Source organism: Drosophila sechellia, chromosome X, assembly GCF_004382195.2.
Source record: "Drosophila sechellia strain sech25 chromosome X, ASM438219v1, whole genome shotgun sequence".
In the NCBI taxonomy this organism is placed as follows: domain Eukaryota; kingdom Metazoa; phylum Arthropoda; class Insecta; order Diptera; family Drosophilidae; genus Drosophila; species Drosophila sechellia.
The window spans coordinates 14,827,212-14,841,504 of NC_045954.1; the positions used below are offsets into that span (position 1 = coordinate 14,827,212).

Here is a 14,293-nt window from a genome sequence, read left to right on the forward strand (position 1 = left end):
GGTTCATTAGCTCTCCGGAAAGGAGATGCCTTAACTCTGGATCAGCTATGAATTTGCGTCCATTATCCCTGTGGCAAACATGGAGCAGCCAGTTGCAGTTAATTATATGCATTAAAGGAACTAGGCAGAGAGGCAGCAGCGAGACAGGATGAGCCAGCCAATGAAGGGTGAACAAAATTAGGCGGTCGGGAGGACATTGTTGGCAAAGTTTATGCTAGTCAGCCAGTCACTACATCACCATCTCCGCAGCTCCTCATCCGCTGACGCTGACCCTCCTCCGGGTTTCACTCCAACTGGGCCACTGGGACAGCTCCTCCTGTTACTACTGCTCCTTGCTTGCTCCTGGGCCACGCATTAAAGCCAGAAAATTCATAAATGCCTGAGAGCGCTACTCGCTTACACTGAAGTGCTCCTTCCTCCTTCCTTTCGCCCTCTAATAAGCACTTACGGCACCAGCAACATTGGCAACATCCATAGTCCATGCTCCACTAACAGCACCAACAAAGAAGCTGTCGTTGGCGTTGTTTGAATTTTAATGAAATTAAAGATTACTGAGCTCAGCCAGCAGCCCTGCAGGAACAAAAACAGGAACAAAACAGCTCAGTACAGCAGTACCAGCAGCACAGGGGCGTAGTGTGAAAAGGGGGCATTTGTTGAGTCACTGAAATACCAATTCAAAGTCTATTTCACTGTGCAACTGTTGCTAACTTTGGGGCACAAGACAAGCTTGAATATGAAATGCTTTTCGGATGAAAAACCCCGTAATAATTGCATTCTTGATTTTGGTTAGAATAATTTTACACAGTTAAGAGGTAATTTCCAAAAAGGAACTACAGTTAATTGCAAGGTTTATTATTGCTGACGGATTTTTTTTTGTGTTTTTAAGTGCTTTCTTTTACGACGCTGCACAACACTTGTTGATTATAATTTCGAAAAATTAAAGTTGAAATGATTGTTTTATTTTTCACTTTGTTTGGCTTTACTTAAAGCAAATGACATCCTTTCATTTGCAACAGCTTCAGCTTAATTCCTTTTCAGCATTTTCCCGCCACAAGGATTCACTTGATTCACTGCTTCCTTCCTTAAGTCTAGCTCTCAGTCAAGCAGCATATTCCGCCCACTCTGGAGTATATTTAACCTTTAAATGCAAACATCTTGTTGCAATGCCTGGTCTAATGATTACATCCTTGCGTTGCGACTACTTCTGTCTTGGCTTCGCCTGATTCCAGCTATTCATAATCCTCATGTTTCAGTTGCTGCCGTCGTACTCGTAAGCACGCCCCACGTCCTGGCTGCCAATTTAACCCGGCTCGACTCAATCCGATCCTAATGAGTCTGTTCCTGGGCTTCACAACTGCCAGGACCTTCAGGAAAGGACCTCCCTGTGCAGCACCTGCACCTGCTCGGTGAACTTCCTGCAGTTTGTAATTAGTGCGTGTTGGACAAGTGAATCAACTTTGTTCGGCTGTCTTCTTTAATTAGCCAATTTGCCGCTGCACTTTCGTCATATTCCTTGCGATTTTATTGCTACCTTATTTCGCCTGGCCCTGATAATTGGCTAATCGAGTTGCGTAATTGACGCACAAGACAGCCAATTGATGGCAGGTTGACTGCTCATTAGGGTGTACTGAATGCGGATTTCGGCACAAATCGGTCTAACTTCGGCACAAAAGAGTTATGTGAGAGTTATGCCACTTATCGGGTAACACAGAAGTGGCATGGCCATTGTATGTATGTATAGGAATGAGATAAGCAGGCGAGAGTAAAGAATTTGTGGGAAACAATGCATAGATTACGCATACGCCCGATTGTCCGCTCGAATATCGTAATTAATTGTGAAACTTGTGCAAAATTTGCACATCTTCTGCCCAAGTGCGCAATCAATGCAATTGGATGTTACGCACGTTGCGTATGCTTAATGTAACCAAATTTAAATTGCATAAACTGCATTATTAATGCGTCTTGACAGCAAAACTGAATGTGAAAAGGCCTTGATTCGCATTGTTCAATTTAAACAATTTTACTAAAATGCCTTTCGTGCAATAATTAATTTCAGGAATTAAGTGCTGTCATTAATTTGTCATCGAACAAATTTTTGGGTCTAATTTCCAAAGCAAATAAATTCAAATTTGCTAAAAACCTATAATCTTTTTTTGTGTCGCTATAATTGGGTCTTAACGCTATCTGCACCGTTTTGATTGGCTTTCAATTAGTTAAAATACTGCGATTTAATTTGTGGTTCGATTTATGCAATTTCCTGATAAATAAATTCAATTGATTTTGCCACTTTCTCAGTTTCGAATTGCAATGTCAAAGAGCTGGGTGATTAAATGTGTTTAGACTCACTCAAATTTCAATTTTATTTGGCTTAAATATTCCGTACACGTGTATACGTTTTGTCTATTTTATTTCATATTGGCCAATCGTTATCAATAAAATACAAGTTATGTGTAATTTGAATGGTAGCCAGATTTTCTCTGTCTTGAATAAAGTTCTCATATTCAAGGAACTTGGCTTAAACGGGCTATGATTTAATGTGCAGAATATAGATATTTTTATAGTATTAAATAAATACATATAATTCAGGATTCTAAAGGTGGGCAAAAGTGAGCTGCAGTTTAATATTGTATACGAAAACAATTATTTTATTTGCAAACTTGCACACATCTCTTGTAGATTATATTCCCTCCTATGTTTAAATTAAACTAAATCTTAAATTAAAAACAAAAATGTATCTAAACGTATTTCTTCTTCTTTCTATTCCCCACAGTGCCATATGCAACCGATAAGACTGTGTGAATGGTCAAGTGGTCATCAGCATTGAAGCGATTCTCTCTCCCCGCATGTGTGTGAGTGACTGAGTGCGTGAGTGTGTATGTGTGAGTGGGTGAAGAAGAGCGAGTGAGCGAGCGAGAGAGAGAGAGAGAGAGAGAGGGTGAAAGAGAGTGAGACAGCATCAGAATGACGGACGCCCGGGGAAGCGAATTCCCCGCTGCGGAATTCAAATGAGCCAGATCCAAAGCCACGCAAGATCGGTTCTGGACGCACATCGACTTGTATTGATCTCCATCTGAGAATATCCTGCGAAATCAGGAGACAGGATCTAGGAGAAATCAGATATCAGGAACCAGGAAGAGCCACCTCCGCCGGCCATCTATCCATCAGCTGACAACTGTCAGCCGTCAGCACCTGTCAGTTGTCAGTGCAACGCAGCGTCCAGTGCAGGAGGCCAGCTGTCAGCGGAAGTGAAAGTGAAAGGGAAAGGGAAAGGAGAAACTGGGGAGCGGAAGGACACCGGGGCCAGCAAAACGGGACAGCAGGAGCAGCTGGAGCAGGAGCAGGAGCAGGAGCAGGAGAGGATTGGGCAGCGCGACGCGTAGCGTGTAGGCGGCAAAATGCCTGGCGGACGACGTGGACTGGTTGCGCCGCAGAACACATTCCTCGAGAACATCATCCGGCGCTCCAACTCGCAGCGTGAGTACTCCAAACATTTGCAACTTAAAATGGGGAAGATATAGTATATTCTTAAGGCATTCGAACGAAATACTTTCTTGAAATATTCTGCATGTTATGTTCAATTATAAGAACAGTTACATAGTTAAGTATTTCCTTTGAGCATTTAATAGCCAGCTATAATCCAGCAATGATCCATATGTTTACTGAAACTGCATCTGTAATCAAGATATTTCAACCTGCATTCGACAGGGCCTTCGAGAGAAATTGCCACACATCGTGGCATCGATGCATACTCGATTCTCCCCTGTTGCAATTGGCATTTAACGCATGCCACACAATTATCGGCTGCCTGCGGGCAAAAGGGGAAACCTTTTCGACCTGCAAAAGTGCGAGAGTGTGAAATGAATTTTCCGTTAAGTTGTCAACGTGAACAGGATGCTTTGAGCGTGTGTGTGTGTGTTTGTATGTGTGTGTGAAGAAAAAGAGAGCAAGTGAAATGAGCTATAAATAGAGCAATCGTGGTCGCACACTCGCACAACATCGAGAGCAATGGCACACACGCACGTGTGACCGAGAAATGTCCGATTCAGTGAAATTGAATTGTTTCACTGTGGCAAGTGAAAAGTGCGAGGAGAGTGGGTGAAGGTGGGTGAAAGTGGGCGAGAGCCGGAAGGTGCTTTGGCAATTCGAGACCCGGCATTGAAACCCCTTTTTGGCCTGCGGTCAATGGCAACACTTTTAATTAGGGCGGGCCAATTGAGGTTTTGGGCCAAGGGCCACAGAGTATTCCAACTCCAACTTTAATCGGATTTTCGGATGTCTCAGCTGCAGTCGCAGCTGCGTGAATTGTTTCTGGTATCCGCATCAGCATCAACTTCAGCAGCACGAATCCATAAATGGCCCCTGGCCGAACAGTTGTCACAGCAACTTGAGTTTCCATTTGTCCATTTGCCATTCGGCATTCGCCATTTCCCATCCCTGCAACAAAGTAGCAGCAACAACAGTCATCAACGGCAACACATGCAGCCATAAACAACATGAGATAATTAACAAAAGTCCTCCACTCCACTCCCCTCCTCCTGTGGAGCTCATTAGGGAATGGATGCCGGCGAAACTGAAGGGTCCGAGGCGAACAGAGGACCAGTGGACCAGAGGATCGCAGGAGTGACACAAATGGACGCACAATTGATGCACTCACTCCATTGCCATATTGCCATATAACCATGTGACTGACGCACAGAGTCTGCATTTCGACTGGGAATGCAAATGACCGAAAAGTATTCCGGGCATTCAGATGCTTAATCATCACCGGGGAGAGTCCGGAAAAATGACAGCACTGATGGCAATGGAATGAAAAGTTCGGACAAAATGGCTGGCCATTGCCAGTAATGATCGATTTTATTGGAAAAATCAAAATAGATACTGAAAATCATTAACATCCTTACATGAAGTAGGGATTTTAAATATAATATTATATATGAAAACCCCACAACATGCCACATCGACTTTATTTTGTGACTACCTGGCAATTCTCAACTGGGCCATAGAATAGCCATATTTATCGACCCAATTAGAAGAAATAAGCTCAAATATTATTGAGGCTTCTTTCAAATTCCATTTGACGAACGGCGACGGATGCTTGCCCCATCAGCTCCGGATTCCAATCTCGATAAAGGCGCCATCAATAGATTTAGGTAGCGGCCCCACGGAGAATAGACAGTTCGCTCCACTTCGTTCGCATAGTTTTCCCATTTTCCATACACGCATTTTCCCGACCCGGCAACTGTCGAAAGCGGATTACTGCGAAGACGCAAAGCCTTTTCCAAAAGGATTTCGTTTCGTTGGCAGTCCCCAAGTGGGGAGAAAAGTAAAACAGCTTTTAGGTCGCTGTAGGCAAGGATGAAAGTTCTGACCTGAAACGGACAGATACAGATACGTAAACTGGAAATGCCATAAAGGCAATGCACACAGAGATCCGTAAGTGCGGCATATTAAGGTGGCAAATGCAAATGACTTGGTGAGAAATGGGTCGCCAGGTGAAGCAAATAGATTCTAATGTGATTTTCATGACAAACACAAATAAAAAAACCAGGCACAGATTGAAGTGGCACTCGATGGAGAAATGGGCAAAGGCACCAGAAACTTAAGTTTAAGACCGAGTAAATGCATGGCTCTATTTGAATGTCTGTCTACAACACTTGACCTTCTTTCTCGGCCCTTGACTGTGTCCCAATTTAGTAAACATTAACGAGAAATTGAATGTATTGCTAAAAGCTGGGGGGTAGTTATCCTTTCTGGGAACAAAAACCTAGCCTCATTATTTTCCGAACTAACATGTTTTTATTGCAGCTAAAGTTATACATGAATACCATACAATAATTCTTTAAAAAGCATTCTGAAATTAAGCTAACTAAAACAAATGTATAATTAAGTTTTAGAAGAAAACATTCTGAAATCTGGCTAAAGCTAAAAAAATCCCTTATTCAAGTATTTCCCCCTGATATTTTGTCTAACTGAAATCCATCAACCGAAATAAATGGTTTGGAAAATTTAAGCAGGATAAATGGTTTGGGCTGGTCGGGTTCCACCCTTTCATGGTGTTTGTTTGGGCCAGCAAAATTTTCAGCCGCGTTGGCGATAAACTGACCAAAGACACTGCCCCCCTCTCGCCCAAAAAGAGCAAGTGGCTTAGACAGATTTTTTAATTAGTTTACTTTAACGCTTGCGAAAAACCCTTTTAGCGGTCTGTTCGATTTGTCCACAAGTTGCAAATAGGCAAAAATTCGTGTGTTTGTCCTTGTTTGGTAACAAACTCATTAAAATTGAACGCAAAGCCGGGCCCGCTGCACAAGGAAAAGCCAATACTCACACAGACACACAGGAAAAACCAAAATCCACAAAAATCCCGACTAGTCCGATGGCAAGCATTTTTCAGTGGTTTATCTGCGGACTGGAGGTGTGCAAAAAAAAGATACAAACAACTTTGCCCTTGTTTTTCTTTTTCTTCTTTTTTTTCTTTTTTTTTTGCCCCTGTGTTTGCCTTTTTTGGGTTTGTCACTTTTGCGGTTTGCCTCGCACGTTTATCTCGAGTGCACATTGCTCTTCCTCCAACAACTGCCCCCTCTCACCACCCCTCCCCCGATTAGAAATGGCCTTTGGCCCCCAGGAGGTCGCAGCTCGACACTTGGCGCGGCTGTTTGATCTTCGTCAGCAAGCCAAACAGCATTAGCAACAACAACAACAGCAGTAGCAAAAAGCGCCCAAAGTGACCAGTAGACATTAGAAGTGGGCGGTTGGCCCACTTATCCACTTCTCCACTTACTACACATACACCTCCAGAAAAAATAGATTTAATCAATGCATATAGATCTGGATTTTCTGCGATTTCTTGGAGAGCATATATGTTAATCATTTTATTTAAGTAAATAAATGTTGATGCCCCAAAATAACCTTTGTTTGTTAGAAACAAAGATAAAAGCTCTATAATTAACACTATTTAATTACGAAACAGATATTGACCCTCATTTTTCCTAAGTGTATTCATTCTCGTGAGTGTTTTGCTGTTGACAATTGATTACGCATACGCCTCGTGACCCACAAAAGAAAACACGTGCCTGGCGATATCCATCACTGCCTGGCTGGTTTTCCGTTTGCCCAGGTCAAAGCTGTTGGGCCTCCCGATGGATAAATGATAACCGAATAAATGATGAATCAGCGGACTGGGGGATTGCCAGTTTGAACTGGTATTGAAGCTAATGGCACATAAATTGCTTCGATTGAATAGAAAATTCAAGTGCTTGCAACAGGATTCGAGGATTAGAGCGTGTGGGTTATACTTTTCAATTGAATGGGTTTATTTATCTGGTAGATACTGTGCGAAAGAGATGGAGAATTGGATAAACACGTTCGCTTATCTGTGTGCAGTTGCATGCCGCGGCGACATGCAACAAGCCGCATTGCGAAACGCAACCCAATCGGTGAACAATTGCAATTATGCACAATCATTGTCTGGTGTCGCTCTGTCCCCCTCGCGGGCGCCATTCGCCCCACTTGGCGCCAGTTTCCATCCTCCGATGTCAGTGTGTTTGTTTATTATTGATTTTCATTTTTCATTTCGTTTTCGTTGTTTGTTTGTTTTGCTTGGCTTTTTTTTTTTTGTTATTGTCGCTGGGTTCGTGTAAATTAAGGTTGTTTTTTTTTTTGCCGCCATGGAGGCGGTGGCAAAAAGGGGCGGTCATTACATTTATTGATTTTTTGTCCCTGGTCTGTGTCTCTCATTTGTTATCCATTTCTTTGCTTTGCTTTGCCTTCGTTTGCCTTGCTTTGCTTGCGTTTTCAGTTTGCGACACTTAAATTTTCGCGTTGTTTGTCGTTTGTTGTTGTCGCTACCATTTTCATTGCTGTTGTTGCGTCTTTGACCCGTTTTCCTTCATTTTTGGGCGGCCGGAAATGCGCGACTGCACCCCATTGCCCAGCTTTAAAGAGCACCCCTCTTTTTGACCCCTGCCATGCTACCAAGCAGAAGGTCAAAGCATGGCGAATGCCTTGCAAAAAATGTAAAAGGAAGGAAACGCTGAAGAGCTGAAAAAACCAGGCAATAGCAATAATAATCCGCACTGACCTGGCCAAAAAGGTTGATCCTGGGCCGAGGACAGTTGACATGGACTCGGACTTTTGCACGCAGCAGTAAATCAAAGCAAACAAAAGAAAGAGAGAGAAATTTAAATAAACACTCTTTCTTTTGGCTGGAGGAGTTGATTCGAGTGCTAAGATTTCGTGTCATTTGGCCATTGCGCTGCGGTTTCTCAGGGGTTGGCGGAATCCGACTGGGTATAGAAATATTTGCGGCACATTAATCATACGCCACGTTGTCGCGGCAAAAAGCGGCAAGGTGTAATCATAACAATTGAGCCAGCAATCAACGCCCCAAAAAACAAGAGTGTTACGGAATGTTGGTAGGAATACGAAAAGTATATATTAACAGTTAGACGGGAAATATAATAAATGATGGGCAATTAATCGTATTTGCTAGCTTCTAGAGTTTTTAATTTTTCAATTAAGAGGAATTCCTTAAAGATAAATCGTATATTAACATTTCCATTGGCTTGAGGGCCTTGGGCCGCTTTGACCTTTGCCAGAAATTCCATGGAAATCAATGGCCACCTTTGAAAAAAAGGCCACTACTTGTGCCTGTGCCTGTGCCTGTGCCTTCAATGCCATGGCCAAAACCTGACCATCAGGGCCAACTGGCCCACGATCGCAGGTCTACTGGCCAGGTGGCGACAATTGATTGAGCACCGCCCCAGACGTTTTCAGCTTACTTGCCCATTATTCTTTACTCCCACGCTTTCTGATTGCGGCGTCCCCGACTTTTGCGTAATTTATGAGGGAGGACTGCGTTTATAATCCATTTCCCTTCCATGACGAAACCCCCACACTCAGCTGGGGGGGCGCAGCAATGGCCACCCTTTTTGGGTGTTGTTATGCGTTCGGTATTCTGTCCATCACTATTCAGCGGGATATGCCACAAAGTTATTGCCCATTATTATCGACATGTGACCAAAGCCAAATCGCTTTAATTAGACAACAGCGAGCGTGGGTTCCAACTACTTTTCGGATTGGTTGGTGGTCTGGGTTTTGGGTCGCGAGCATCGAGGAGGAGTGAGTGTGGGGCAGCACAGCAGTCAAACGACACTTAGCTTTAAGTAAAAGGCCATTTAAGAATGACCACAATGGTCGCTGGCGGGAATGGGGGCCCATGGGTGGCCAAGTCCAAGTTTCGCCTCCGTCCAGTCAAATTGGATTAAGTTGTTGCCCCATCCCCATCGCCCATGTCAGTGTGAAGTGCCTGGCAGGTGTGCCTGGGCGGGGGGCACAAAACAGGGGCCTACTGAAAGTGGCAGAGCAGACCACATCAAAATTAAGACACAGCCTAATCCCTGACAGAACCAGAACGTATTGCACACAAAGGAATGGGCAGAAGGGTTGGTGCAAGCCATCTCCCCATGCCGGATTCTGCGGATTTATGTATCCTATTTTATTGTTTAAGTAAACATTTAAGCTAAACTTCTCAGAAGCCACATTTTCACTTGAGATTTTATGCTCCAAATGCCTTAAGGGTTAATTAGAATGAAAGCTGATGTTTAGAAGAAAATTCGTTGTTCACTTAAGCTTCTTTTTCTCTAGTAGCAGGAAAGCTGTATTTATTGTAAGCCTTTATGTTTTATTACACAAATGGATCATTTTATTCGAATTGCACACAGATTCCTGCTTTTTAAAGTATTACATATGAAATGTAAACCACCCTGGAAGAATTATATTGCTGTGAAGCCCAGCTGTTTTGCTTTACGAACAAAGACCTGTGTAAAAATATTTATATTGGTATGAAACTACATATATATTGAAAGTATAAAAAGGAAATCATCAGCGCTGGTTTCAGAGTGGGTTACGTTATGTTTTATGTCCTATGAATAGTTAAAATTCAATTTACAAAGTGTTTATGGGTGTTTTTTGACCGAGTAAATAGAATGAATAGCTATTAGCTACTAACTTTGATCTAAGGATATTAATCTTCAGTTAAAACGATGCTTCAGTGTTAAGTACTTAAGGTGGCTACCGAAAATTCACTAAAAATCGCGTGTCAAGTGGCGTTTTCTCTTCCTTTCCGCAAACATATCGTTCGCTCACTCTATCTTACCCGCTCAAGCCATCAAGTGTGTGTGTGTGTGTGTGAGAGTTTCGAGGGTGTGTGAGTGCGTGGCTAATTTGCTTGGCACAAAAAGTGTAGCATGCTTTTTGGGGCCACTCGCAACACGCAACGCAGCGCAAAAGTTGCGGCCAAAATGCAAAATGGAGGCAAGGCAGCGAGAGGGAGAAAGACAGAGAGAGCGAGTGAGAGAGAGAGGGTAGCAGTCACACACACACACACATCCTGGTAATACAGATGTGAGTTTGTGTGGAACTAAAACTCGCTCTTGCACTTCCAAACTGGGGAAAAGTTGGCTGCTTTTCCCGGCCACTTTGTTGCTGGTTTTGGACCGAGTTGAAAGTTTACGCAATCAACTTTTTCGCCATTCTCTTTTTTTTTTATTTATCAGCCAAGGCATTCCCCTCCCCACGAACACACACACATTTACAGAGATAGAGAGAGATGGCGATGGCGATGGCGACGACGTTGACGGGGCCAAAAACTTTAATGTGGCATCAGCAAATGCGAGGCGAAGCGGAGCGTGGCAAACCGATGGCGCCAACAGCTCTGCGGTTGTCTGTGTGTGGGTTTCGCAGTGTGCCAGTGTGCCAGTGTGCGTGTGCGTCTGAATTTGTGTGTTTGTGAGTGTTGGTCAACCCACTAACACTTGCACACACTCGCACACAAAAAGAAAGTGCCAAGAATTGGCAAGCAATCGGTAGTTAATTCAATATGGCCGTAAAACGTGTTTCTTGGATTGGTGACAAACTATTAATGTTAGTTGAATAAAAATAATTCACTTTGAGATTGAATATTATGAAATTTAGCTTATTTTTCTTATTAGTAAATGTTGCCTAAATATGCTGAAGTTCTTACCTGTCAATTTATGTAACTTTTATACTTATTTTTGAGATCTTGAAAATTTAAAAATATTGAACATTCTGAAGTTGCCATTCATTTTTGTCGCTGTGTAGGCACGTACACATTTTGTTTGTTAGCGAAAGTCTCCGAAATGCTGGAGAGCATTTAAACTAGAAAATATTGGAAGGTCTGTGGAATATCGCAAAACCACAGGGCCGCGGGCCAAATTAAATGAACAGTTTTGGGTGGGCATTGCGATTGCGGTGGTATGGGTTGGTCTGGCTGTTAGGGGTGTGCACGAACACTCTGGTGACCTTGAAGTCAAATGTCCACCAAACAGTCACAGAACATGAAAAGTAATCAAGCAAAGTTGTGTGCTGGGCCAGGCGGATTGGAAAATGGAAATGAAAAAATGGAAAATGAAATTTGAGTCAAGCATATGGCAAGATCCAGTGAGGCATTCTTGTTCACAGCAAATTGAGAAAAGTCACAGTTTTTTTATTTTCATTACTGATAGAGATTCGTCAATAAGTACATATATATTCTTGATAAAGATCACTAGTCGAGTCGATCGAGTCGGAACTTATAGCTGGAAGAAATCTGACAGCTACTGACTTTTTCTTTCTAGTTTAATGTTGAAACGAGATTAGTTGTTAAGACTCTAGCAAAAACTTATTCAAGCTAAAACGATGAAAAGCAGAATGAGTTTTTCGTTGGAACTCTTAGCCCTTCTTTTTACTTAAAGCCCATTTCTTATCACATTCTTTCTCATTTTCATTTCCATTCCCTTTTTTTTTAGTTTTTTTTTAAAAAATTTAATTAATTTTTGACTCACCAGAAGCTGACTTATGCATTTTTTTCCGCCGACTATCTGTAGTTTCCCTTAGTTACCCAACGGTTTGGTTTCGTGCTGGATCGCAGCTTCTCACTTAATTATGCAAATTTAATAACAAACGCCAAATGGCGCGCATAAAGACAGAGTCAGAGCTAGGAAGTGCGAAAGAGAGAACAAGAGGTTTATTATAAATGCCATTATGCGACACAGAGCAAAAAAAAAGGGAAAGAAGGGGAAAGAAAGGGGGATGGAGGGCCTGAAAACTTGGCTGCAATTCTTTTCAAGCATGCCCCAAGGAGTCGTAGCGGTAACAGGCTGGCCTAATCAACGTGGTTTTGTCGTGTTTTCCCCCCCCCCAAACTTCACTTTCACCACCCCCGTTTACTCTACTTTACTTTACTTTACTTTCACCACACACTCTCACTTAACCCCCCGCTGGCCAACCCACTTTTGTGCATTCTCCAGCTGTCGCTAATGTAATTAAATCGCAATGCTGTCGGAGGCCGAGCCTTTTTTACTTTTCGGACAATAAAATTTATGCACTCGACTGCTGAAAAGGGACTAAAGTGAAAGCGAGAGGAGAAAGTGTTAGGTGTAGTTAAAGGATCTGCAAAATGGAGGCAGCTGGCAATCTGTGGCCTAATCGCAGTTTCAAAGGGGCTGCCAGCTACAAATCGTATAAAAGGTGGAGGAGCCTCTCTAGCCTCCCAAAAGAGAGCATAGAAAGGGGTAAAAAGAAAAGGAGAAGGAGGATAATTGCAAGGACCGTTGTGTCGCCTGAACCGTATAACGTTCAACATTCACACTAATGTCATAAAAACCAACCAAACAAATGATTCTGTTAGTGTGAGTTTAAGTGTGAATCTATGTGCGGGTATGCGTGTGAGTTTTGCGGTAGGTAGGTGTGTGTGTGTGTGGCTAGGTCTGTGTCTGTGACAAGTTCCAAACAATAGAAACAGCAACAGTAACCGACGACCACAAGGAAGATGGCAAATGCATAAACCACAAAAAAATAATGACAAAACTGGCCATAAAACTGCAGTGGTGGGGGGATGGAAATTAAGGGGTGCACATGAGGTAATATGGACGCAGGGGGAAAAGCAACAGTAACCGAGAAAAAGTGGTCCGCACAGTGGGAAAATTAAGATAATCTGGTAAAATAAAATAAAAAGAAATAATACAAACGTACACCATTGAAATCATAAATGATTATTTGAAAATTAAACCCTTTAACATAAAATGCTAACATAAAAATGGTAGCAACTCACAATAAAGTGTTTTCCATTTGCTTGTAATAACTTATTTAAACATTTTCTAAGGATTTAAAGTTATTTGTTGCTTTGAGGCGAAACTAATTAATCTATTATTAAATGATTTGATATATATAATTAAATGACCCACAATCTTTCGCTTTTGACCCACTGTGCGATGCCCAAGCGGAAATGAAAGTTTTGCGGAATTGCAACCACATTTGCATGTGTGCCAGTGTATTTAGTTAATGGACTAGTTTTGTTGTATCCCTTGGAGGTCCCCCATCCAAGGTCTCCTCTCCTTCTTTCGGCTAACAAATCCACTTAGGAGGACTATTTTTGGGACTGCGGTCGACCGCACAAATTCAAATCAATCAACGACAAGGCTCCCCGCTTTTCTACTTTTTTTTTTTCTTCGTTTTTGGGCCAACTTACAACTGTAAATGCTGCACGGCTAATTGGCCAAGAGTGGGGGCCTAAAGTGGGTGGTCGTTTCAGCCACCTCATCAATCATCGAGAAACACGGACCGCCTGCCGGAAAAAAGGAGCCCAATCCGAATCCCGATCCGAAATGCCTTTGTTTCTCTGCCGTCTTGTTGACATTTCAGGTTGAGTTGTCAGCTCCCAAACGCTGATCCCAATACAAAATTCTCAACACAAGATATAGCCTCCTTGCGAATTTTCCATACTTTGTTTGGGCCTTTTCCGCTTTTGTTTGCCTTTCAAATAAAAATCAAAAAATCATTAATTAAACCGTAAGTTACCCTCCTGGCCAGCCATATTTTTTTTTGTTGAGAAACAACGATTGGCGGTTGATGTTGACATTTATAATACATCATCCTTGATCGAGCTCATAAATAATTGGGCAATCAGGGCAGGGAGATGTTGCTGTCAATCAGCAATGAAATATTCATTTCCTAACGATATTATTATTTGATTTGGCGTTTTGAGTGCTTTATTAGTTCGAGATTCGCTATCCGTGTTATTTTCTGAGTACTTTCCTTGGCATACATACAGCCCCTTTAATTTATTTAAATCTCGAGCATCATATATATATATATATATATATATATACAATATTTATGATTACCTTGAAAGCAACTTCTCTTTAGCCGAATTGAAAAAAAAAACAATATTCTGAGAAACAGATGTAAATCAAAGTTGAAAAGGGTTCAAATGTCGGTTTAAATATTCAGTGACATC

At 42.2% G+C, this 14,293-nt stretch overlaps 1 protein-coding gene across 4 annotated transcripts in view; it reads left to right on the forward strand.

The window, feature by feature from the left end:
- Positions 1–2,774: 2,774 nt before the first annotated feature.
- Positions 2,775–14,293, forward strand: part of LOC6619580 (potassium voltage-gated channel protein eag) — a 38,335-nt gene continuing 26,816 nt past the window's right edge. For all 4 annotated transcript variants that reach the window (XM_032725054.1, XM_032725052.1, XM_032725053.1 and 1 more), the window contains exon 1: positions 2,775–3,474. In XM_032725054.1, the coding sequence (XP_032580945.1) occupies positions 3,396–3,474 (79 nt within the window). In that variant the 5' untranslated portion in view covers positions 2,775–3,395. The remainder of the gene's footprint in view (positions 3,475–14,293) is intronic.